Source organism: Pogoniulus pusillus, chromosome Z (assembly GCF_015220805.1).
Source record: "Pogoniulus pusillus isolate bPogPus1 chromosome Z, bPogPus1.pri, whole genome shotgun sequence".
Taxonomy (NCBI): domain Eukaryota; kingdom Metazoa; phylum Chordata; class Aves; order Piciformes; family Lybiidae; genus Pogoniulus; species Pogoniulus pusillus.
Window position 1 is genome coordinate 10,534,580 of NC_087309.1, and position 27,256 is coordinate 10,561,835.

Sequence of the window (27,256 nt, forward strand, 5' to 3'; positions counted from 1 at the left end):
ATGACTTTAACGAAAGAAAGTTTCCACGGGGATCTTCCACCCTCTTCTGAAGCGGCCAAGGTCGGCATGGACAGCAGCAGGGAGAAGGAGGCATCTCTAATGCAGTCTGTGACGAGGACTGGAGCGGTGGTGCCGCAGAAGCGGGCGGTGGGAAGGCTGGTCATGCACAGCATGGCCATGTTCGGCCGGGAGTTCTGCTATGCTGTGGAGGCTGCCTTCGTCACGCCGGTGCTTCTCAGTGTAGGGCTGCCCAAGAACCTCTACAGCCTGGTGTGGCTCATCAGCCCTGTCCTGGGCTTCGTGCTGCAGCCTGTGGTAGGTTCAGCCAGCGACCACTGCACCTGTAACTGGGGCAGGAGGCGACCTTACATTCTGGGTCTGGGCATCATAATGCTGTTAGGCATGACTTTGTACCTCAATGGGGACGTGATTATCTCAGGTGAGTAAGGGGCATATGCTGTCCTGAGAGACAAAACTCATCCTAGCCGTTTGAATCAAAGAAAAGAGGGTTTTGTCTCTTTTTTTTTTCTCTGCTAGAATGGACTGTTAGAACTGTATATCCTGCTACGTTGAGGAAGCTGGGGAACAACTGTCCAGTCCTGACACTGCACAGTGTTCTGTAGTTCATGCATGCAGTTACAGTATGTGTTTGGTATTACTGGTGTGCTTGCCTCACCAGTTCATACAAATAAAGCACTGCTTAGGCCCAGGGAAGCTTTCATGAACTCTACCTTCATAAGTTAAGTGGTTGATATTGATTGTGTGATGTAATGCACATGGAAACCGAGTATCTGTTAATCCTTGTGTTAGATAAATTAGCATCCAGAATACCTATCTTTAATTATTACAGTGCTGACTTACCTCAGAACTGCAGCATCCATGAATAATAGGAATGTGCAAGTCCTTGGAATTCATGGTGCACTTGGGGTCTGCAGTCAAATGAAGACATCCCTAGATAACTGTTAATTTCAGCTTGAGATGTAGCTTCTCAAAGTCTTGATGGAAAGTTGTTGCTGCCATCATGACCTGACAGAAGGGGAAAGTGTGTGTTCTGTATGAATTGCTTTGTTTTTCTGGATATCATGGATGTTGAATATACTCATAGTCATTGGCCCAAGAGGAGATGCTACCATAAAGATTTGATTATCTAAAACAATGCAAGGGGGGGGACAAATAGAAGGAAAAAAAAGATTACTACAAAGCACATATATGTTAGACTATCAGAGCATGGCATCAGAGCACAAAGGAGCAGATAAAGGCTAGCGATGCTCTTGATTGTGGAGCTTGGAATACCCTGAGCTTGCACTGACTGAAGACAGTAAGTCAGTCGAGTACAGCTCAGCACTAGTGACTCGGTTATCCTGCTCCTGTGATGTGGTTCTAGTATCACTGTGCTTTCTTGCATAATTTGGAGACACGAGGGAAGATAAAAGATGGTTTTGCAGAACGTAGCGTTGTTGCTGTCAGGATGAGAGTGTTCTTCTTTTTGTAGCTTTCATCGCTGAGAGAGACAAGCAGCGGACGTGGGCAATAGTCATTACCATGCTGGGAGTAGTGCTTTTTGATTTTGCAGCTGATTTTATTGATGGCCCCATCAAAGCATATTTATTTGATGTCTGCTCTCATCAGGATAAAGAGAAGGGTCTGCATTACCACGCCCTCTTCACAGGTACTCGGATCTCTTCTTTTCCTCCTTACTTCTCAAAGGAGGGGAAGGTAATTGCATGGATTTTATCCTCACTGTGTTTCTAATCTCGAATGAACTGATCATCTGATCCTGCACTTCAGTCACGAGTCTTTTGTTGCTGGGGTTTCACTTCTCTGGAGAACAGCAACTTGTGGTTGCTACTGCAAGAATTCTGCTGCAGAAAACTGCAGGCATAAACATTTACAGCAACATAACCATGATTTCAGTTACAGCAATTAAAGTAAAGTAGTGTTTGTTCAGCTTGTTCTGATTTTTTTCCCCCCTGAAACTTTTGGGGAAGCAAAAAAATAAGGGATGTAAAATATTTCATTTCTTACTTAGCATGTCACACAGAGCAAAAGCTGCACAAACCAGAGCAGTGCTCCAGTATGTGCTGCCTTCCTGTACAGAAGTAAGTTTTCTGTGTAAAATTCACAGTTGTCACAAAGTTGTGTGGAAAATAAGTCTAAGTGGTTCAGTCCAGACTCTTGCAAATGGAGACCTTCATTTGCCTTCATGTGTGTTTGAAGTGTTGCTGAGTTACAGAAGGAAGAGCTCTGCCGTACATGAGCCCTGTGTTGGAAAAATGCAAAGGGAAGATACACAGGGGTGTGTACCTGTAATGTGAAGGCTCTTCCAGCTGTGCCCACAAGCTATGACTCTGGAAGGATTAGGCAGAAAGCACACTGGATGAGAGATCATGCAGTCTGTGCTGGTGCAGGTTTTTGTCACCATTGAGCCATACCAAGCACAGAAGCAGGTAGGTTCAGCAGCAGTTACTCTAGCCGACGGGGCGAGGTGTGGTAGCTATTGACAGTAAGCTGCCTTGGGACAGATGAGATAGCTGTGTGCAGGAACACCGTTTAGAAAGTAACCTTAAAGCCACATGAGAATTAAGTTAGTATTACTCATTTGAAATTGACAGATAAAATCTGTAACAATCATTTGTTTGGACAGGAAGGGGGCAGGACTCTCTGTGTATGCTCTTCCCTTCAGCAGAATCATAGAATCAGCCAGGTTGGAAGAGACCTCCAAGATCATCCAGTCCAACCTAGCACCCAGCCCTATCCAATCAACTACACCATGGCACTAAGTGCCTCAGCCAGGCTTTTCTTGAAGACCCCCAGGGACGGTGCCTCCACCACCTCCCTGGGCAGCCCATTCCAATGGGAAATCACTCTCTCTGTGAAGAACTTCTTCCTAATATCCAGCCTATACCTACCCTGGCACAACTTGAGACTGTGTCCCCTTGTTCTATTGCTGGTTACCTGGGAGAAGAGGCCACCCCCCACCTGGCTACAATGCCCCTTCAGGTAGCTGTAGACAGTAATAAGATCACCCCTGAGCCTCCTCTTCTCCAGGCTAAACAGGCCCAGCTCCCTCAACCTCTCCTCATAGGATTTGTGCTCCAGGCCCCTGGTTGCAATTTTTTTTTTTTCAGATTATAACCAAAAAAACCTGCCTGGTTTCCAAATCTGAAGCTACAGATTTAGCTGACTGCTTTGTGTAGTGAGCTCTAAAAAGGGAATCTGGGACAGATCACATCAAATATGACTGCAACAGGTTGCATTATTTGGTCCAGCACCCTGTATGCCCTCTGTAGCAAGATCATCAGTATCTTTACCCTTCTTGATGGGCAATTACCTATCTTGTTCTTGAAACCTCCCTTGACATGAGTTCTGCAGCTCTCCCAAGTCAGTGTTCCAACACTTCACTGGACTTGTTGTTAGACAGTCTTCCCTGAAATCTAATCTTAACATGGAGTGTCTACAATTAACATTTACCATTCGTTGTTCTATCCCTATTAGACACACAGGGCAATCTTCCCATTTCTTTTATAGCTGCTGTTTTAGTTTTGTTTTTCCTATTTAGTTCCTTCATTCTGTGCTAAATGCCTCCATGATCTTGTTCTTCAGTTTGTCCTCAGTTTAAAGTTTGGATGCTAAACTTGATAGCTCTGCAGCTAGGAAGCTTGCAACAGCTGAGACGAGTGGAAGGAGGAGTGCACACGTTCAATACACAGCACTCAAGATTGCATTCCAATACCATCATTGTTTTTTGTTGACAGAGGATCGGTGACCTCAAATGTCAGGTTTCACCCTGTGCAAAAATTTAGAATCATAGAATCAACCAGGTTGGAAGAGACCTCCAAGATCATCCAGTCCAACCTATCTCCCAGCCCTAGCCAGTCAACTACACCATGGCACTAAGTGCTTCATCCAAGCTTTTCTTGAACACCTCCAGGGACGGTGCCTCCACCACCTCCCTGGGCAGCCCATTCCAATGCCAATCACTCTCTCTGGGAAGAACTTCCTCCTAACATCCAGCCTAGACCTACCCTGGCACAACTTGAGACTGTGTCCCCTTGTTCTATTGCTGGTTGCCTGGGAGAAGAGGCCACCCCCCACCTGGCTACAATGTCCCTTCAGGTAGTTGTAGACAGTAATAAGATCACCCCTGAGCCTCCTCTTCTCCAGGCTAAACAACCCCAGCTCCCTCAGCCTCTCCTCATAGGATTTGTGCTCCAGGCCCCTCACCAGCTTTGTTGCCCTTCTCTGGACACGTTCCAGCACCTCAACATCTTTCTTGAATCGAGGGGCCCAGAACTGGACACAGCACTCAAGGTGTGGCCTGACCAGTGCTGAGTACAGGGGCAGAATAACCTCCCTTGTCCTACTGGCCACACTGTTCCTGATGCAGGCCAGGATGCCATTGGCTCTCTTGGCCACCTGGGCACACTGCTGCCTCATCTTCAGCCTACTATCTACCAGTACCCCCAGGTCCCTTTCCTCCTGGCTGCTCTCCAGCCACTCAGTCCCCAGCCTATAGTGCTGCTTGGAGTTGTTGTGTATGTTTTCTTTAAAAAAGTAATTTAACAGCCTTAATTGTTGGTTGGTTTTGGGTTTTTTTTTTGTGTGTTTTTTTTTTTTTTTTGGTTTTTGTTTTTCATCAGAACAAGCAAGGATACAGTCCCTTCTAAAACACAGTTTCAAATGTGTTTTGTAGGGGAAGTAAATGTAGGATATATTGCCTCTGTCAATTTCTGTTAGAGAAAACAGTGCAACTTAACATTCGCTTCATGCCTTAACCAGAATAGTGGGAAAATATTTTCAACTCCTTTAGATGCTTCTACCTGAAGGGGCATTGTAGCCAGGTGGGGTTGGTCTCTTCTCCCAGTCAACCAGCAACAGAACAAGGGGACACAGTCTCAAGTTGTGCCAGGGGAGGTCTAGGCTGGATGTTAGGAGGAAGTTCTTCCCAGAGAGAGTGATTGGCATTGGAATGGGCTGCCCAGGGAGGTGGTGGAGGCACCGTCCCTGGAGGTGTTCAAGAAAAGCCTGAATGAAGCACTTAGTGTCATGGTCTAGTTGACTGGCTAGGGCTGGGTGCTAGGTTGGACTGGATGATCTTGGAGGTCTCTTCGAATCTGGTTGATTCTATGATACCCTGCTTAACTGTGTGTACTAATGATGAAAATCGGGTGGCGGAGTAGGGGGGTGAGAAAGGCTGAATGCTGAGTTTATTAACTTCCAAGACACAAGTCAGCATTCTCATTTTTATTCTAGTTTCTCTGAGAAAGTGAGTATGCAGAATTGCACATTTCTATTTGATACTTTTTGTTCTCTTGCTTTTGAGTGGTGAAGTATTTGTAGTTTGAAAATTACTGCACTAGTTTGAGGCTAACTGGGATATTTTAGTGAGAGAAATTAGATTGTAGGCTGTGAAAATGAAACACTGGTGATGTCTACTTCACTCACAGGCTTGCTGAGATGTATAAAAACAAGAACACAAATGTAGATAACACAGTTGCTGTGTGTCACTGGCTGCCTGCACTGTTCTCCCTAACCTGCTGTCTGTGTAACTAATCCTTCTGCTTTCTAACCGTCCTGGCCAAACCTCCAAACTCACCTTGAATGTAAGTCAAATTCTGGGATAAGACAGAGGGCTGGAATGGAGGTGGAAGGGTGGTTGAGAGCCCCTCCTGGGGACTCTGGTTTCTGGGAGGGCTGCTGTGTTTCTCTGTTACTCTTTAACTTGTATATTCCTGCATGTAGCTGCATATATTGTTAATGCCTGCTTGTATATTGTGCTAAGCTGTAAATACAAAGCTTCATTCTTGCTTTCCATCTCGGCTGACTCTAGTCTGGGTGATTTCATAAGAGTGGGGGGACAAGTAACACCCAAACTGTCACAATTACAAAGAATGCTTTAGTTTTATCCTTATTTTGGAAAAAAAAAATCACCTGGAGGCAGTGTTTCTCTTTAGATTCAGCTATTTAAAATACATTTTACAGAGTCTATACTATAGACAGTTTCAAGATATTTTTTTTCACAGAAGAAAATGAGGTTTTAAAAATCACATAAATTTAAGTGGGATTTTATTTTGTGTTACTCATTGTGGCAAGCAAGGCTTGAAAGAGACACTTGTGCGAAGGCCTGTGTTGTTATATGATCAGGCATTTTTTGAGAGTTCTGTCTACCAGAGCTGAGGAGATGAATTTTCAAGAGATGTTTTGGTAACTGCTCATGTCTGTGGCTAGCTCAATATTCCTGTTTCTTGTGATTAATATTTGAAGAGTGCTTATTCAGTCATTTCTAGAGGACTGCATGTTGAGGCTATTGTGTATTGTCTGTTTTTTCAGTACAAGTAGAACCTTTCTCTCTCTCTTTTCTCCCCACACCTGTAGGTTTGGGAGGAGCCCTGGGTTACCTGACAGGTGCTATGGATTGGGGTCAGACTGTCTTAGTATATTCCTTGGCATCAGAATTCCAGGTGATTTTCTTCTTCGCAGCCTTGGTTTTCCTAATCTGCCTTACTGTACACCTGCACAGTATTCCCGAAGTCCCACTCAGATATGAAAATGAGGAGACAAAGTTCTTGTTGGAAGTGTCTGAATCCTATAAATATAGTTCCATAGAGAAGGAGATGAAGAATGGTTACTTAAAATCAACATGTACTGAAATAAAGACTGCAGCTGAACCAGGGAAATGCACTGTTACATCACGCGTGGAGGTAAGTGCAGAGGTTGTTTCATGAGCTGTAAATTTGCATCCTTGGAGACACTTTTATGAGCTAATGATGACTGTTTGGAGTGGAGCCCTTGCACATGTGAAAAAATAATCCCTTACCAGGATACAGGGTCAGGAAAAAAGGCTGATTTCTTTTATATTTACAAAGTATATCCAGCAAGAGAGATGAGAGGCTGCGCCAGGGGTAATTTAGGCTGGAGGTGAGGAGAAAGTTCTTCACTGAGAGAGTCATTGGACACTGGAATGGGCTGCCCGGGGAGGTGGTGGAGTCGTCGTCCTTGGAGCAGGTTGGACGTGGCACTTGGTGCCATGGTCTAGCCTTGAGCTCTGTGGTAAAGGGTTGGACTTGATGATCTGTGAGGTCTCTTCCAACCTTGGTGATACTGAGATACTGAGATACTGAGTTGAGGTGCTATCAACAATTGGCTTAGCAGGGATGAGAGAGAACAAGATTCAGGTTTCTGCTGTGTCAGTCTCTTGGCATCCTCCCTGTGAATTTTGTGGGGAGGGTCTGTTTTGTCCATTAGCCCTGACAGAATTGACATGAAATTGCAGATGAGGACTTTGAGCCAATTAATCTTCAATATAAATCTGTAACTCCCACTGAAGTCCACACACTTTTCACGTAGTACATGAGAAGTGTTTGTTCCTGGTCTAATAAAGGTTTGAGTTTGCTTCTGCTCAGCATTACACTGAGGGTTTATTTGCAGTACTGATGTGCTTAAAATCACAGCTTCTACAGCAGTGCTGCCTTGCTTCTGAAGTTTTGTTTTGAAATGACATTGTAGCTGTGTCTTTGGCAGAACTTGTAGATGGGAGAGAGTAGTGAGTACTGTCAGAGCATCGCTGTTACCTGGTTTCTGCTGTGTTGTATGAGATGTTGCTTCAATCTGAGACAACTCAAAGATCAATCCACCAGAAAGATATCTAGGGAGCACATTTCTGGGAACAGGTGATAGTTTTTTACTGTTTTGATGGTTGCTTTTAGTGGTGGGAGTCCTTGCTCATGGTATCCCTGGTAAGTGTCACGGAGGGGTATTCTGCTGCCTGCGCCAATTGTGGTGGAGGGGAGAAATTAATTGGTGTGAGATAATATTCTATAAAAATATATATTTATTAACTTCAATATTCTGAACTCTCGCCACCCCCAACCACTGAACTTTAATATTAATGTTCTTACATGGTCATGGAAGACATTATAAGAATATCTCAAACAGTAACTTGTTAATAACTAGCAAACATTCAAACTATTAAACAGAGAGAGGACTTTCCCCGCAGCTTAATGCTGCTTGGGGTCAATATGCTGCTTGCCCAGCAAGGGTGGGCTGAAGCTCTTTCTGCTCTATGGCAGGAGGCAATAGAAATTGCAGAGGCATTAAAGCATTCACTTACAAATTCTTATTAATTATCAATCACTCTCTGGGGCTATGTCACAGCCTATTGCTAGTCTCCAAACTTCAGGGGAGTTTGGAGACTTTGCCCACTGACTGTGAGGCTGGAATCCTTCCAGCTTCAGGGGAAAGGAGAATCTTCCTGGCTTCAGGGGCAAGGACAGTCTCTGACCTTGTGCTGCTGGCTTCTTCTGGATGCTCTGTCCAGGGATTCTTAGGCAGGACCTTCAGGTGCAGAGGTAGGACACTGTACAGTCCCAGCATGATGTAACTCTGGCCACACAGGCCAATCGCATGCAGACAATCCAGGGTCTGCTCCTGGTAGCTCAGCAGCAGTGGCGTGCACCAGGCAGTGATCAGGCAGTGGGTGTGCAATAGGGGGCACGGCTGCATGGGAGACTGAGCTCTGTAGGTACAGGCAGGCTTAAGCATAATAATGAGAGCCAGGGAGTGAGCACTGCGGGGGAGCCTGAGCACTTCCTTTACCTGTGTACCCCCATTTATTAAATGTGGGCTGAGAATAATGTCCCACTGGCCACCAAAATGACCAATCAGGTTGACAGTCAGCCAACCATACCATAATAGGCAAATGCCACAGGCCTGGACCTCCCAAATATGGCAATCACATGGGCCTTACACTGGGCAGGTATGAGCTGGGCGTGTGGTGCTTACACAATCAGGGGTCCTGGGTAGGCCAGACTTTATGGCACCAGGCCTGTTGTGCCCCTTTGTGCTCATTATGTGTTAACCTCTGGTTATGGGCAGAAAAACATGTCCAGGCAGGGCAAGGCATAAATAAGCCTATTTTTGGGCCTACAGGCCCTCCACAACAGTAAGCAAAGGCTAGTGCTTATGTTTGGTTCCCAGTATAACAGTAGGTGCCAGACCAGAGGTTGATGTTTTAATTACACCTCTGATCTCTTGTTGTTATGTGTATTTATCTCCGATATGGGCTTTGATAAGCCAGAGGAAAAATACTGAGTATGTTCAGATAGTTGTACTTTGTAAACCTAAACTCATTTTTAAGGAACAGATAAAATGGATTTGCTGTCTTTTACTGTTTGTCATTTGTATTATCACAATGCTTAGCATTCCCAATCTGGGGAGCAATATTAGTATGCCAAATAAATCACAAAGATAGAATGAAAGGTGAGCACTGTCTGGTGAGACTGGCAGACAGAGAGGGGCAGACAGCAAGGCAACACTTTGTTGGGAGAATCTGACAATGGAATGTTATCCATTTCCCCACCGCAGGCCAGCTCAAGCAGGGAACATCCTTCACTGCTCTGAGCATCCTCTGAGTTGTCATTGACTGTGGCCCATGTGGGCTCTAAAGAAAGGAAGGTAAATGAAAGCAAGGGGAACAGAGTATGGACTGGTTTAGCTTCTGTCTTGGCAGGAACTAATAACTCCACTAAATCAGTGACACTCTACATCTGAGGCAAATCACAGAACTAGACTTACTTTGGTCTGAAAAGACCTTTAAGATCATTGAGTCCATCTATTATCTAACAAAGCTGGTGGTAAACCATGTCCCTTGGCACCACATCTGTGCATCTTTTAAGCACCTCCAGGGATGGGGGGATTCAACCATATCTCTGGGGAGCCTATTCCAGTGTTTGAAAACCCCTCAGTCTCCTTTTCTCCAGGCTAAACAAACCCTAAATTAAGGACTGTGCTCTTAACTTCTGACAGCTACCCTGATTATTAATGAGATTTGATCTGTTACAGTATGACTAGACCTCTAAAGTTACTAATACTTTGTTCTTTAGTGCTTTGCCAAGTTATTCAGGGTCTACTGCCATAATTTTTTAGAGAACCAGGGGATCAGGCCCTGTCAGCACAGGTTTATGAAGGCCTGTTCTCCTTCTATGACAAGATGACCTGATTATTGGATAAGGGAAAGGCTGTTTATATTGTCTACCTTGACTTTGGAAAAGCTTTGACACTGTTCCTCACAAAATTCTCTGGACAAACTGACTGCTTGCAGCTTGGATGAGCACAGCTCTGCTGGATAAAGCACTGCTGGATGAAAGAGCCCAAAGGTCAATGGAGTTAAATCCAGCTGGTGGCTGGGCACAAGTGGTGTCCCTCAGTGTTAGGACCACTTCTGTTTAACTGATGACCTTGATGAAGACACAGAGTGTGTCAGCAGTAAGTTCACAGACAACACCAAGCTGGGAGGCAGTGCTGGTCTGCAGGAGGGTAGGGAGGCTCTACAGAGGGACCTGGATAGATTGGATGGATGGGATGAGCTTCAACAAGGCCAAATGCCAGGTCCTGCACTTGGGCCACAACAACCCCATGCAAAGCAACAGGCTTGGGGCAGTGTGGCTGGAAAGCTGCCTGGCAGAAAGGGGCCTGGAGGTTGTACTAGACAAACAAACTGCATATGAGCAAGCAGTGTGTCCAGGTGGCAAAGAAAGCCAATGGCATACTGGCTTGGATTAGAAATGCTGTGTGCAGCAGGAGTAGGGAGGTGATTGTCCCCTTGGACTCTGCCCTGGTGAAGCCACACCTTGAGTATGGTGTTCAGTTTTAGGTACCACATTACAAGAGGGATTTGGAGGTTCTGGAGCGAGTGCAGAGGAGGGCAGTGAAGCTGGGGAAGGGGCTGGAGAATAAATCTTATGAGGGGTGACTGAGGGAGCTGGGGTTGGTTAGTTTGAAAAAGAGGAGGCTAAAGGGTGACCTCATCACTGTCTACAGCCACCTGAAAGGAGGTTTTGAAGAGGCTGCTGATCTCTTCTCACTTGTAAGTAGTGATAGAACAAGAGGGAATGGCCTCAAGCTGAGACTGGGTAGGTTTAGAATCATAGAATCATAGAATCAACCAGGTTGGAAGAGACCTCCAAGATCATCCAGTCCAACCTAGCACCCAGCCCTAGCCAGTCAACTAGACCATGGCACCAAGTGCCTCATCCAGTCTTTTCTTGAAGACCCCCAGGGATGGTGCCTCCACCACCTCCCTGGGCAGCCCATTCCAATGCCAATCACTCTTTCTGTGAAGAACTTCTTCCTAATCTCCAGCCTATACCTACCCTGGCACAACTTGAGACTGTGTCCCCTTCTTCTATTGCTGGTTGCCTGGGAGAAGAGGCCAACCCCCACCTGGCTACAATGTCCCTTCAGGTAGTTGTAGACAGTAATAAGATCACCCCTGAGCCTCCTCTTCTCCAGGCTAAACAACCCCAGCTCCCTCAACCTCTCCTCCTAGGATTTGTGCTCCAGGCCCCTCACCAGCTTTGTTGCCCTTCTCTGGACATGTTCCAGCACCTCAACATCCTTCTTGAATTGAGGGGCCCAGAACTGGACACAGCACTCAAGATGTGGTCTGACCAGTGCTGAGTACAGGGGAAGAATAACCTCCCTTGTCCTACTGGCCACACTGTTCCTGATGCAGGCCAGGATGCCATTGGCTCTCTTGGCCACCTGGGCACACTGCTGCCTCATCTTCAGCTACTATCTATCAGTACCCCCAGGTCCCTTTCCTCCTGGCTGCTTTCCAGCCACTCTGTCCCCAGCCTGTAGTGCTGCTTGGGGTTGTTGTGGCCAAAGTGCAGAACCCTGCACTTGGCCTTGTTAAATCTCATCCCATTGGCCTCTGCCCACCCATCCAGCCTGTCCAGGTCCCTCTGCAGGGCTCTCCTACCTTCCAACAGCTCCACACCTGCTCCTAGCTTGGTGTCATCTGCAAACTTACTGATGCTGGACTCAATGCCCTCGTCCAGATCATCAATAAAGATATTGAACAGAACTGGGCCCAGCGCTGATCCTTGGGGCACACCACTAGTAACAGCTGCCAACTGGATGTGGCACCATTCACCACCACTCTCTGAGCTCTGCCATCCAGCCAGTTCTTGATCCAGCACAGATTGAATCTGTCCAAACCATGAGCTGCCAGCTCAGTTGGACATGGTGATCCTGAGGGTCTGTTCCAACCTGAATGTTTCTGTGATTCTGTGAAAATCAAACTCATAATGATTCCTCTGCATCCTTATGAATCATCTTAGACCTTGAGTTGTAGTGATTTTATAGAGAAAAAGATGGAGGATTGTGATATTTTGAAGGATAAGGAACTTAAGAGGAGCCAGACTTCAGCATGTCATTTAAATTAGAGCAGGGTTTGTGTGTTGGTGTGTGTTGAATGTGTGCATTAAACGTTTCAGTGTCCATTTCCAGTCTCTAAAATACCTGTCAAAACATTGTTGGTAATTACAGCAGTGTGCATTGTAGTTCCTTGATCTTATGCTAAGACTTAGATTGGAAAAGCTGTTTGCAAGAACTGTGTGGAAGATGTGAATGAATTACATAAGCCAAGACAAACAATAGTAATTGCTCTTGAAATGCAGCCATAGAATGGTCAGGGTTGGAAGGGACCTCAAAGCTCATCCAGTTCCAACACCCTGCCATAGGCAGGGACATCTCCCACTAGAACAGGTCACTCAAAGCCTCATCCAACCTGGCCTTGAATACCTCCAGGGAGGGAGCATCCACAACCTCCCTGGGCAACCTGTGCCAGCGTCTCACCACCCTCACTGTAAAGAACTTCTTCCTGACATCTAGTTTAAATCTCCCCTCTGACAGTTTAAACCCATTACCCCTTGTCCTGTCATTACAAGACTCTGTCAATAGTCCCTTCCCAGCCTTCAGATACTGTAAGGCTACTAAAAGGTCTTCTCACAGCCTTCTCTTCTTCAGGATGCAGAGTCCCAACTCTCAAGGCCTGTCCTCATAGCAGAGCTGCTCCAGCCCTCTGAGCATCCTTATGGCCCTTCTGTGGACTCACTCTAACAGTTAGATGTCCTATGGGACTTTATTGTTGTTGTTTGTTTTTTATGACTGTAGAAGAATAGAAAGCTTACCTTGTTCAAAAAGAGACAAGAGACACCAAGAGATAGTCTAAGGGATTTGAATCATAGAATCGTAGAATCAGTCAGGGCTGGAAGGGACCACAAGGATCATCTAGTTCCAACCCTGCTGCCATGCCCAGGGACACCCTACCCTAGATCAGGCTGGCCAGAGCCTCATCCAGCCTGGCCTTAAACACCTCCAGGCATGGGGCCTCAACTGCCTCCCTGGGCAACCCATTCCAGGCTCTCACCACTCTCATGCTGAATAACTTCCTTCTCACATCCAGCCTGAACCTACCCATCTCCAGCTTTGCTTCATTCCTCCTAGTCCTGTCACTCCCTGACAGCCTAAAAAGTCCCTCCCCAGCTTTTTTGTAGGCCCCCTTCAGATACTGGAAGGCCACAAGAAGGTCACCTTGGAGCCTCCTCTTCTGCAGACTGAACAGCCCCAACTCTTTCAGTCTGTCCTCACAGCAGAGCTGCTCCAGCCCTCTGAGCATCCTCGTCACCCTTCTCTGGACACGCTCCAGCACAGTATGTAGTTCAAGGTGGAAATTAGAAACTTAGTTTGGGCATTCCTATGAAGATTAAAAACCTCCCACTAGAGCAAAGTATTTTTGCAGTTTGATAGATGGTGATTATTGATAGAGTAGCTTATAGCGTGGCCTAGTTCAAAGGAAAGCAGAACTGTGAAAAGTAAGTAAAAAAAAAAAAGCCATTATCTTACACCAAACTGAGGACAAAATTCAGCTTACCAGTAGTGGATGTCAACTTACAGAGTTCTTCCACACTGTGCCTGTGCAGCTTCCCTTCCCATCTCTTTCAACACCTTTGCCTCCAAACATCACCAGAGGAAACTGGAATGATTCCATCAAACATGGATGAAATAGTTCCATTTTTGTAAGAAGCAAAGACTCACAGAAGGAGCTTTAAAGCAGTAAGGGTTGTGTTTTTCAAGTGCCTGACAGCAAGCACAGCTGCAGCACTGAAAAAAAAAAACATTCAAGTGATACAGGTGATCTGATGAATGTGACTGTGAACGAATCTGAAACAGAGTCTTGGGGCAGAAGGCTTAGACAAGGAGGAGGGAGATAAGATGGGACATTGGAGGTGATGAGAAATTCTGCTTCTCTGCATCAGGAATCTGTTACTGAGGACCAAAAGTGTTCTGATTTCTCCCGTGGGATGAGGTATTCAGGTGCTGCAGCTCACGTTCCATGGGTGTTAAGATTCCGAGTGATGCTGCTTCTTCTGCAGCGTATCACATTCTTCCCCTGCTCCACAGAGGGGAGGGCAGTGTTGAGCAGGAATCTCACGGTGATGACACACCAGAAGAGGTCAAGTTTTCTAGGGAATGTAGCACTTAAGGGAATGAGAATGAGGCCCCAGGAGTGCCATATTCCACACCTGATACCATCCAGCTCTCAGGGAGTTTAGCTTTTTCCATGGCAACTGTAGATTTTTAGTGAAAAGCTGGCTCTCTCCATGAAGAAGTGATTTTAGTTTCTGGTTTTGGTGGTGTGCACTTGTTTTTAACTCCACTGAATTCTCTTCTGGCAAAAAAAGTCACTTGGTTCTACTAGTAAATAATAATCCTAGGGATTATAACAGTGAGAAATGTTACATTCTTGCTGACCTACTGCAGCTCTCCCAGGGCCTCTGTGCATCATTCAGCTGACTTTATTAGGGAATGGCTCTACAAGATAAATATATAATGAAGGACATTTGGCAAAACAAACAAATTACCTTTGGAGGTTTAGCAGTTGAAGGATGCTGAGGCCTTCTTCCTTTGCTGTCAGCTATGTTGTTAGTCACAGAATCACAGAATTTCTTAGATTGGAAAACACCTTCAAGCTCATCAAGTCCAATCATTAGTTTCACACTGACAAGTCCTTGACTAAACCAATTCCCTCAGCACGTCTGATCACTGTGAATCACAATGGTTGGAAAGGAACACCAGGATCATCCAATGCAACCTTCATCCCAGCATCCTTCATCACTAGACCATAGCCTCAAGCACCACATCCACTCTCCTTTTAAACACCTCCAGGGATGGTGACTCCACCACCTCCCTGGGCAGCCTGTTCCAGTGCCTGACCACCCACTCAGTAAAGAACTTCCTCCCAACATCCAACCTAAACCTCCCCTGATGCAACTTGAGGCCATCTCCTTTTGTCCTATCATTAGTAATTCAGGAGAGGAGGCCAGCACCAGCCTCACTACAACCTCCTTTTAGGTAGTTGTAGAGGACAATAAGGTCCCCTTCAGAGTCCTCTTCTCCTGACTAAACAACCTCAGCTCCCTCAGCTGCTCCTCATAGATCATGTTTTCCAGACCTCTCCCCAGCCTCGTCACACTTCTCTGCACCCACTCCAGCACCTCAATGTCCCTCCTATACTGTGGTGACCAAAACTGGACACAGTACTCAAGGTGTGGTCTCAAGAGTGCTGAGTACAGGGTCATGATCACCTCCCTACTCCTACTGGTCACACCATTTTTGATACAGGCCAGGATGCTGTTTGCCTTCTTGGCCACCTGGGCACACTGCTGGCTCACGTTCAGCCGGCTGTCCACCAACACCCCCAGGTTGCTTTCTGCCAGGCAGCTCTCCAGCCACTCCTGTAGGGCTGCTTGGGGTTGTTGTGGCCAAAGTGCATGACCCAGCACTTGGCCTTGTTAAACCTCATGCAGTTGGCCTCAGCACATTGCTCCAGCCTGTCCAAATCCCTCTGCAGGGCCTTCCTACCCTCCAGCAGATTGGCACTTTTGCTTAATTTGGTGTCTTCAGGGTCAGTAACACAGTCTTGTTAAATACTTGCTTTTAGGATCAAAGGCGGATGACTCTTAAATCACTCTTGAAGACACTTCTAAGCATGCCACCCCACTACCGCTATCTGTGCGTGAGCCACCTCTTTGGATGGATGGCTTTCCTGGCCAACATGCTCTTCTTCACGGATTTCATGGGGCAGGTAAAAGCACAAAATCCTCGTTTCTCCTTCCTTCACTGGAAAGAAATGAGACAGTAAAGAAATGAAGATGTGACAGTGGTGGCAGAGACAGCTGTATGTGGATGGCTGAGTGAAAGCTTTGCAGATCGGCTGACTGATCTCAGGCCCTCGTTCTGACCCTGGGCCTGTTGGATTTTAGGGGGAAAATGTCTATTTGTTGCTATTCAGTGGTGTCAGATGAGTCTTGGTGAGCTGTTCCAAACACATTGGTTCTATGCTTTAACTCGAGCTGCTCTGAGATGGGCATGCTTCCTTACTAAAATAATGTGGATGTTGCTTGGACACAGATGACTTTTGGTGCATGGGCACTGTTGGCACAAAACTCTTCACCTGCACTGCAGCCTACCTGGCTTCAGGCACTGCAGCTTTTTGCACACAGTGAGTTACTTGGTAGCTCAAGGCTGTTGTTGTCTCAAATTTGACCATCCACACCATACTTCTTTAAACCTGTCCCTGTGTCTCTTTAGCCATCAATTCTTCACTTTTGTGGTACACAGTGCCACATTTTCCCACCTTACTCCCAAGCAGTAAGACTGTGTCCCTGTTAGTGGTTCCTGCCTGGACAATCCTGTCTGTCTTCTTTCTTCCAGGGTACAAATCTTCTCACTGTCACTTCATTTTTTTCCCTGTGATTTCTATCCAGCTGTCCTTTCTCTTTGGTTTTTTAACCTGTTGTTTCTATAGGTGAGATGAAGTGATTTTTCCTCCCTGCAGTGTACATGAATGACTGAAGGAAAAACTTTTCCCTGCTTATATAAGGAACTGAATAAGACAACTACTGTGTGGAAAAATGAGTGTGGAAAATTAGGATAGTTAAATAATTGTAGATAAGTTAGGGAAAGAAAGGCTAAGGCAATAAGTGGAGAGAGCAGGATAGTGGGAAATGAGACACCCAAAGAAAAAGAGCAAATGAGCCAATGTAGAGTGGACAGTCTGGGAAAAGGCAGTGGGTAATAAATGAGGAGCCTAGAATGTGAGAATCTGGGATAAATGGATAAATGACTGTGAAACCTGGAGGACTGTGAAGGGATAGTTAGGGCACCACTTAACATGCTTCTTGGGTGTTAATTATCTCCTTTGCCAGAGATGAGGTCCTGTGTTGGCTACCTTATTCCCATAAGAAGGAGGAACTAAAAACGTGCAGTCCATCCTTGCCTTCTCTGATCTTTGTGGTCTCTTTCAGGTTGTGTACCAGGGTAGTCCTTATGCACCTCATAACTCCACACTTTACCTTACCTACAAAACAGGAGTAGAGATGGGATGCTGGGGACTGTGCATCAATGCAATTTCTTCATCAGTCTATTCATGTAAGTACCCAGGAATGTGCTCCCAACAGTGCATTTCACAACACTGTTTAAACTGTTTGCTATTTGCTGCTGTGTAAAAAACCAAAGCAACACTGAATTAGTCTTTTCCATATGAAAACTTTAAAGAAATGCTGCCTTCTCAACACTGCTAGAAACTCATATCTTAACAAGAACAGTTCCTGACCACATCATGAGGGGGTCACTTTGAGAATAAGGAGTTGTTCTGCTTGTGAACTGACCCTGAAGACCTAAAACCATCCTGAAGTTGGACGCTAGACTCATGCGGATGCCATGGACACCATTCTGATACACTTCTCACATGGCACTGCTGTAGCTTTAGGTACTTGAAGGTCCCTCTGATGGCCTCTCCCCATGTGCATTCCTCCTAAAACAACTTCACAGTGCAGTGGAAGCCAGAATTTTGCTCTCCAAAATTGTGTATAAATATGCTGGCACAGTTCCCTAGACAGGTTTCACCATAGGATTAAATAAAATTAATCGTAGTCTGAAAACTCAAATGAGAAGCATTTTGTGAGCTGAACTGAGCAGCTGAAAGAGGCTTGAGGGAAATCTTTTCCTCTTTGCAGCTTAACTACAGACATCTCAGTAGTGCCTGTCTCAGCTCAGACAGAGGTCAATGCCAAATATTTGTATTGTAATCAAACAGCTGAAACCTCTGAAGGTTCCAGAACAGTACTTAACTACTACTTCTCTGGCTGTACCAGAATAAGAGAGAGGAAGTATTCTCTGGCAACTTTACACCTGCAATAATTTGAGGCAACTTGCAAAACCAGTGCAATAATCTCTTTCATTGTGTTTTATAGAATATAATCCCTCAAAGGAACTCACAGACTAAATGTAACCTGGTTTGGTTTATCAACATTTTCACTTTCTTTTCACAGACCTACAGAAAATCCTTTTGCCATACATAGGATTAAAGGGACTTTATTTCATTGGATACCTACTTTTTGGATTGGGTACTGGATTAATTGGCTTGTTTCCCAATGTCTATTCCACTCTGGCTCTGTGCTCCCTCTTTGGGGTCATGTCCAGCACACTGTACACAGTGCCTTTCCACCTCATTGCAGAGTATCACAGGGAAGAAGAGGTAAGTTCAGTGTCTAGGAGAGGGTAAGTTTATATCTGTTTAGTTTGTTTGGGGAGAAAACTGAAGAGAACTGGTGATCAGCTTTGAACTTTCATTTTAAACACATTAAGAATGGAAAGTTTCTGTCAGAGCTAAGGTCCCAGCTCTATACTTGTCAAATCATCCTGCAGTGAAACAAATTTGCCATCATGTTACGAAGGGGAAAATTAATTAATGAGAGATTATATTTTCCAAAATTAAAGTGATTTATCAATTAATTTTGCTATTCAGAGCTCTCACCACCCCTGACCACTAACTTTAATAATATTCAAGTTCTTACACGGTCATGGAACCATTCTGTGGATAATATCTAGTAATAACCAGCAAAATATATAAACACTAATTGAACTGGAAGAGAAGATTCCTGAAGTCAAACGCTGCTTGCAGTCAATAAGCCGCTTGCCCAGTAGAAGGGCTCAAGGAGCTCTTTCTGCTTATGGCAGAAGGCAGTGGAGAATTACAAAGAGGCTTTTAAGCATTTACTCACAAGATTATTATTACCCAACTCATGGGGCTAGCCACAGTCCCAGACAGTGCCCAAATATTTCCAGGGGACTCTGTCTTGTAGGCCGTTGAGACTTGATTCTTCCCAGGCTTCTGGGGAAAGGAGGTAGACAACCTCTGACCGTGTCTCCTGGCTCCTCTGGACAATCTGTGTTCCTACAGTCTTAGAAGGAGACTTTCAGGTGTCTTGCATCATCTTAGCATGCTGTCAGGCTGGCCACGCAAGCCAATCGTGTGTAGGCATTCAGAGCCTATTCCTGGTAAACTCATGACAGTGGAATTTCCAGGCAAACAATCAAGGCAGTAAGCATTAGCAATAGGCAATGGCAGGCATGAATAGCATGGCACAGCACAGTAGAGCACGTTGTTTGCCTGCATAACTCTCTTTATCAATGTGGGCCAAGATGAATTGCCCTTTGGGCACAGAATAGCCAATCAGTATCACAGTATCACAGTATCACCAGGGTTGGAAGAGACCTCACAGATCATCAAGTCCAACCCTTTACCACAGAACTCAAGGCTAGACCATGGCACCAAGTGCCACATCCAATCCTGCCTTGAAGTGCCCCAGGGACGGCGACTCCACCACCTCCCCGGGCAGCCCATTCCAGTGTCCAATGACTCTCTCAGTGAAGAACTTTCTCCTCACCTCCAGCCTAAATCTCCCCTGGCACAGCCTGAGGCTGTGTCCTCTCGTTCTGGAGCTGGCCACCTGAGAGAAGAGAGCAACCTCCTCCTGGCCACAACCACCCCTCAGGTAGCTGTAGACAGCAATAAGGTCACCCCTGAGCCTCCTCTTCTCCAGGCTAAACAATCCCAGCTCCCTCAGCCTCTCCTTGTAGGGCTGTGCTCAAGGCCTCTCACCAGCCTCGTCGCCCTTCTCTGGACACGCTCGAGCATCAGAATGACAGTTAGCCAAACCTTACCATATTTGGTGAAGCCATAGGCTTGCTTTACCCAAATTTGGCAAAAGCACAGGCCTTGCACAAGGCAGGCACAAGCTAAGCCTGTGTACCTTGTTACCACAGGACCCTGGGCAGACCAGAGTCCTTAGACTTAGTGGCTTCAGGTTCTTTTTTGTTCTTTTCCTGTGCTTGCTTCTCTGTTGGAGCACAAAAACATGCCTGGGCAAGCCAAGATATGTATTAAGCCTATTTTGGGCCTATTAGGCCTACCACAACACATCACCAACCAAAGCCAGTCACAGTGTGTGTCAGGCAGCAGGCAGGTAGCAGGGCTTCTCCTGTGCTGCCTTTGGGTGCAACCTTTCTTATATTCCTTCCTTCCAGCTGCATTTGCTGAGAACTTGGCTTCTGAATTCCTCAGGTTAATAACCACACTGTACAGGCTGGCAGAATTTTGAGTTAACTACCAGGTGTTACAAAAGCTGTTAGCTACTGTCTGAAACTCAGATACAAAGAGTTTTAGGTAGTTCAGTATTCAGTAATATATCATTATCTGATCTCTGTGAAGTGTCTCTGGTTGTTTTTTGATCCTCCACCACACAGAAGCATGGAATCAACCAGGTTGGAAGAGACCTCCAAGATCATCTACTCCAACCTGGCACCCAGCCCTATCCAGTCAACCAGACCATGGCACTAAGTGCCTCAGCCAGTCTCTTTTTCAACACCTTCCGGGACGGTGACTCCACCACCTCCCTGGGCAGCCCATTCCAATGCCAATCACTCTCTCTGGCAAGAACTTGATCCTAACATCCAGCCTGCACCTCCACCAGCACAATTTGAAGCTGTGTCCCCTTGTTCTATTGCTGGTTGCCTGGCAGAAGAGACCAACCCCCACCTGGCTACAGCCTCCCTCCAGGTAGTCACAGACAGCAATGAGGTCAGCCCTGAGCCTCCTCTTCTGAAGGCTGCACACCCCCAGCTCCCTCAGCCTCTCCTCATAGGATTTGTGTTGCAGGCCCCTCACCAGCTTTGTTGCCCTTCTCTGGACACCTTCCAGCACCTCAACATCTCTCTTGAATTGAGGGGCCCAGAACTGGACACAGCACTCAAGGTGTGGCCTGACCAGTGTTGAGTACAGGGGAAGAATAACCTTCCTTGTCCTGCTGGCCACACTGTTCCTGATGCAGGCCAGGATGCCATTGGCTCCCCTGGCCACCTGGGCACACTGCTGGCTCACCTTCAGCTACAGTACCCCCAGGTCCCTTTCCTCCTGGCTGCTTTCCAGCCACTGTGTCCCCAGCCTGTAGTGCTGCTTGGGATTATTGTGGCTAAAGTGCAGAACCCTGCACTTGGCCTTGTGAAATCTCATCCCATTGGCCTCTGCCCACCCATCCAGCCTGTCCAAGTCCCTCATGTTTCCAAGGAAGACATAGAAAAGCTTGCATTCCTTGTGTCATGTTGCAGGGCACAGCAGGAGCTTCATGTCTTGTAAAGTGTTGTGCTCTTTAGAGGGAAAGTCCTCTCAAATCTCTTAAATTGTGACTGACTGGAGAGCAGCCCTAAGGAGAGGGACTTGGGGTTGCTGGTGGATGAGAAGCTCAACATGACCCAGCAGTGTGCACCTGCAGCCCAGAGAGCCAACCAGGTCCTGGGCGTGCATCAGGAGAAGTATGGCCAGCAGGTCAAGGGAGGTGATTCTCCCCCTCTACTCTGCTCTGGTGAGATCCCACCTGGAGTACTGTGTCCAGTTCTGGAGCCCCCTTTACAGGAATGATGTGGACGTGATGGAACATGTCTAGAGAAGGGCCACAAAGATGCTCAGAGGGCTGCAGCACCTCTGCTGTGAGGACAGACTGAAAGAGTTGGGGCTGTTCAGTCTGCAGAAGAGGAGGCTCCGAAGTGACCTTCTTGTGGCCTTTCAGTATCTGAAGGGGGCCTACAAAAAAGCTGGGGAGGGACTTTTTAGGCTGTCAGGGAGTGACAGGACTAGGGGGAATGGAGCAAAGGTGGAGGTGGGTAGGTTCAGGCTGGATGTGAGGAGGAAGTTGTTGAGCATGAGAGTGGTGAGAGCCTGGAATGGGTTGTGCAGGGAGGTGGTTGAGGCCCCATCCCTGGAGGTGTTTAAGGCCAGGCTGGATGGGGCTGTGGGCAGCTTGATCTAGGGTAGGGTGTCCCTGGGCATGGAAGGGGGGTTGGAACTAGATGATCCTTGTGGTTCCTTCCAACCCTGACTGATTCTGAAATTAGTGAGAAGCTGGAAACAGGAAAGGTAAAGGAGAACTGGGAGGACTTAGGGAAAGTTCCTGTTACATCTGGAGACATTTGAAGAAATTAATAAAGGCAAGACTGAACTGTTTGAAAATGAAAAGACAGAAGTGTTGTCGAGGACATGTCCTACTCTTCTGTACAACTTCTAAGCATCACCCTCTGAATGTTTAATAGAGGAAAACTCATTTATTACATTGAATCCATTCATTTATTATGAATGAATGGAGAATGTCTCAATATGCTTACATCTTTTGTAGATCTGATTCCAAATCTTTCCATTCATAGAATCACAGAATCTTAGAATTGTTTGAATCAGAAAAGATCTCCAAGATCATTGAGTCCAACCTCACATCACCATGACCATGAAATCATGTTCCAAAGTGCCATGTCTAATATTCTTAGATCACCTTCAGGGACAGTGACTCTGCTATCATCCTGCTCCCATGTCTGACCACTCTTCCAGTAAACAAAATTTTCCTAATACTCAGTTTGAAACTTCTCTGCTGCAACTTGAGGCCACTTATCCTATCACTTGAAACTAGGGAGATGAGACCAACACTCACCTTTCTACAACCTCCTTTTAGGTAATTGCAGAGGTCTAAGGTCTCCCCTTAGCCTCCGTTTCTCCAGGCTAAATAATCCTAGTTCCCTCAGCAACTCCTCATAAGGCTTCTTCTCCAGGCCTTTTCCCAGCTTCATTGCCTTTCTCTGCACATGCTCAGCAGCCTATGCAAGAGCAACAAGAAACATGTAAATTATCACGTAATTTTCCAGTGAAACAGAAAAGTTCTTGCCTGGATGAAATCACCAAACAGCAAGAATGAAAGCTGACCTCCAGAGATTATGTAGTCCAAGCAGGACCACCTGGGGCAGTTTGTCCAGTTATAGCCAATCAGATTTGAACAAGTCTGAGGATGGAGCCTGGATAGCTGGGCCCAAAAAGCTATGGAGAATGGAGATAAATCCAGTTGGTCAGAAGTGCTGTTCCTCAGGGCTCACTAGAGAGATCTGTTCTCCTTACTATCTTTAACAATGATCTGAATGAGGGCATCAAGGGCACTCACTAAGTTTGTAGATGACACCAAGCTGAGCAGGAGTGTTCACAGAATCACAGAACCTTAGAGGTTGGAAGGGACCTCCAGAGATCATCAAGTCCAGCCTCCTGCCAAGGCAGGATCTGCCAGGATGGTTCACACAGGAATGCATCCAGGCAGGTTTGGAAAGTCTCCAGAGAAGGAGACTCCACAACCCCTCTGGGCAGCCTGTTCTAGGGCTCTGTCACTCTCACTGTAAAGAAGTTTCTCATGTTGAGCTGAAACCTTCTCTGTTCCAGTTTGTAGCTGCTGCTCCTTGTCTTACTGCTGCTGACCACTGAAAAGAGATTGTCCTCAGCCACATGACACCCACCCTTTAGATATTCATCCACATTGATTAGATCTCCTCAGTCTTCTCCAGACTAAACAACCCCAGGGCTCTCCATTTCTCTCCACAGGGGAGATGCTCAAGTGACCCAGTCATCCTCATGACTGTCTGCTGGACTCTATCCAGCAGGTCCCTGTCTCTCCTGAACTGGGGAGCCCAGCATTGGACAGAGTATTCCAGGTGTGATCTCACCAAAGCAGAGTAGAGAGGGAGAAGAACCTCCCTAGATCTGCTGGCCACGCTTTTCCTGATGCACCCCAGGATGCCATTGGCTCTCTTGGCTACAAGGGCACATTGCTGTTGATCTGCTGGAAGGTTGGGAGGCTTTACTGAGGGATCTGGACAGACTGGATTGATGGGCCAAGATCAGTTGTATGAGGTTCCACAAGGCCAAGTGCTGGATTTGGCACTTTGATTACAACAATCCTTGCAGCACTACAGGCCTGAGGAAGAGCTGCAGGAAAGCTGCCTGGTGAAAATGGGCCTGAGTGTATTGGCTGACAGCTGCCTTGGTATGACCCAGCAATGTGCTCAGATGACCAAGAAGGCAAAGAGCACCCTGGCCTCTATCAGCAAGAGAGGGCTACAGAAGTGTTGGCTGCACCTCAAATACTGTGTTCAGTTTTGGGCTCCTGACAACACTGAGTTGGCTGGAGCATATCTAGAAAAGAGCAACAAAGCTGGAGAAGGATTTGGAGGTGTTCTGAGGAGCAACTGAGAGAACTGGGATTGTTTAGTCTGGAGAAGAGTCTGAAGGGAGACCTTATTCCTACCGACAGCTACCTGAAATGAGGTTGTAGCAAGGTGGATGTTGGTCTGTTCTCCCAACTAACAAGTGATAGGACAGGGGGAAAGGTCTTTGAGTTGTATCAAGGGAGATGTGGGTTGGACATTAGGAAAAGAATCTTTACTTAAAGCGTTGCCGAGCACTGGAACAGGCTTCTCGGGGAAATGGTGGAGTCACCATCTGTGAAGCTCTTTGAAGGATGTGTAGATGTGGTGCAGAGGGACATGATTCAGTGGTGACTTAGCAGTGGTGAGTTGATCAGCTTAAATGTCCATTCCAACCAAAACAATTCCATTGATTCTAGGGCCCCTCTGGCCAGCCTGTTCTAGTCATCAACAGCTTCCACAGGCTGCTTATATATGAGATTCTCATCAATAATGAATGAACCTTTCAGTCTGCTTTATATATGACAGCAGATACACAGCTGATCAGTAATCTGATGTAATTATTTGTGCAATCCTGATCTGAATGTTCTCAGATTTCTCAGATTTTTTTTTCTCCAGCAATGAAAGCATTTCATTTAGATTTCAATACTGAACTCCTTTTATGTGCTTAGAGCCATAACTTCAGAACACAGTGTTCCATTATAACCAAATGTGTGTGGGAGATGTAGTATGCCTCATCTTAATATTAAATTATCCATGGTAGTCTTATACTGTAAGATATCACTTTGCCAGAGCTCAAATAGGCCTGGAACTTGGAAAGAAATGGATGATTTTTCTGATCAAGTTTCATTCTGTCCTTGAGAGAAGGGATGGAGGGAAAAATTGTAGATGGGGCAAGAGGGACAATCTAGGGGGAGTTGGGAAATTTCTGTTTCACTTGTACAATGTGCTTGAACTCTGTGGGACAAGCATAAAAAAAAACAGAAGGGAAGCAGAGAGAGATAATGGTCTGCCTTGATGCACTTGGGTGTCATGACAGTGCATTGGCTGAGAGCGGCAAGGTCTCGTCTCACTGAGTTTTGTTTTGTGCTTTTTTGCAGAGCCTGAAGCTGCAGGATGAGGAACAAGCTGGGGAACACAGACGAGGGAAGGGCATTGACTGTGCTGCTCTCACCTGCATGGTCCAGCTGGCCCAGATCATACTGGGTGTGGGCCTGGGTCTCTTGGTCAGTGTTGCTGGCAGCTCAGTCACCGTGATTTCAGCATCTACAGTCGCGCTGGTTGGCTGCTGCTTCGTGGCTTTTTGTGTTCGATATGTGGAGTAGGACTGTGTGAAGATGTTGAATGAAGTCTCCCCAGGGGAGCTTTTTCTTTCTGGGTCAGTAGCACTGGTGCTGTTGCCATGCTGATACTGCTGGCACGTCCTCCCCTCTTACCTCCTCGGAGTGGTTGCAATTTTCAGAGCTTTACGAAATGGAGACTTGTTGAAACTGGTTGCCTAATGCCTCAGATTGAAAGCTTCTGTGTTTTGACTGTGTTATTACTTCAGCCCTCCTGACCTCAGTGTCTTAACATGCTGTTGCACATGACAGTGTCTATGCCCATGGTATCTCAAAGTCTTACACAAGAAGTCATTACGAAAGTGGTCATTACCAATTTGTGGACACTAATAGATGGGCTGTATTAAACTGAAGAAGCAATGAAAACAGACACTTAGAAACAATGCTTTTATTTATCTTGTTTTCTAGTATCTTAAGTTTGGGGATATTCCATCTGCTAGTCAAAAGCTGCAGGAGGATCAAACAGGTGTCAGAGGCCATGCAGGGTGCGATTGTGTAATGTTTATTACTACTGTTGTAGGGGATCAGTTAATACTCAGCTACTGGCAAAAAGCAGATTTGAGTGTGGAAGGTGATTGGAATATAAAAAAATATTGAACCCTATTATTTGAAACAACAACCATAAAGTAATTATTTCATACCAGATCTTGCTGCTTCTCCAGGAATGAAATCGCAGCATAGACTGTCTGCTTAAGGATGCCTTCAAATTCATTGGTAGGCACCCAAGCACTCAGACTGTGGGAAACAACTGCCATTTCTTCCTTCTTAACATCACAGCCTCTTGGCTTTGATACTGTAATTTAAAACATAAACTTGTCCAAAATAAGAGTTCTGTGGATATTTGTAGGTCACATAAATCTTGACACTGGACATGCCATTATTTACCTTAGAGTAGCATCCCTGTTTTCTCTGTTTTCCGTCGTGTGTCTGGCTCTGAATGAAATGGTGTTTGTTCTCTACAGAATATTGTAAATAAATCTAGCTCTGCAAAGCACAATCAGGAACTGCTGTACAGTGAATACTGAAGCCCAGTTATTTCTATTTAACTGCATAGGAAGCTTCATTCTCATCTGTATAATACTGCCAGAGCTTTGAAAATCCTGCGTTCATGAAAGTGCTGTATTTGTGCTGTGCCACCTCTGCTCTGACAAATGTCCTACCTACAGAGTTACATTCTAGACCACATGAACCCATCTGCTAATGCAATATTGTTAATGAACACAGAGAGAGACTGCTGCCAGGTATGGTGGGTTTTGCTGTTGGCTTGATTTGGGGGTTGTAGGTTTGTTTGTTTCTTTGTTTGTTTGGTTTGGGTTTGTGTGGGGTTTTTTTGTTTGTTTGTTTGTTTGTTTTGCCTTGGGTTTTTCGGGGGTTTTGATTGGTTGATTGGTTTGAGGTGGTTTTTTTTTGTTTGTTTTGGGGGGGTGTGTGTTTCTTTGGGTTTTAGTTACTTTTGGGATTTGCGTTTTTTTGTTTGTTTGAGGTTTTTTTGAATGTTGTACATGTTGAATTAATACTGTTCAGTCAGATGCACTGTTGAGTTAGTTGACTCCTGGATCCTCCAGCAGCTGAGGTTGTAAAGTTCTGATTCGAGTGTGAGTCTGGGAAAGGAATTTTGCAATGTTTACCTATGTCTTTGTCAATATTTTCTTTGAAACTGAGTGCCATCAGAACATTAAAATTTGAGTGGTCAGTGGTATCTCTGCTCTATTAGACAAGGA

The 27,256-nt window shown here is 45.9% G+C and overlaps 1 protein-coding gene across 1 annotated transcript; it reads left to right on the forward strand.

The window, feature by feature from the left end:
* SLC45A2 (solute carrier family 45 member 2) lies at positions 1–26,926 on the forward strand. Its single transcript, XM_064176633.1, has 7 exons — positions 1–439; positions 1,493–1,669; positions 6,376–6,701; positions 15,788–15,931; positions 17,154–17,277; positions 18,180–18,385; positions 25,296–26,926. Exons 1-7 carry the CDS (start codon positions 1–3, stop codon positions 25,518–25,520), a joined length of 1,641 nt encoding a protein of 546 aa, XP_064032703.1. The 3' UTR covers positions 25,521–26,926.
* Positions 26,927–27,256: the final 330 nt, after the last annotated feature.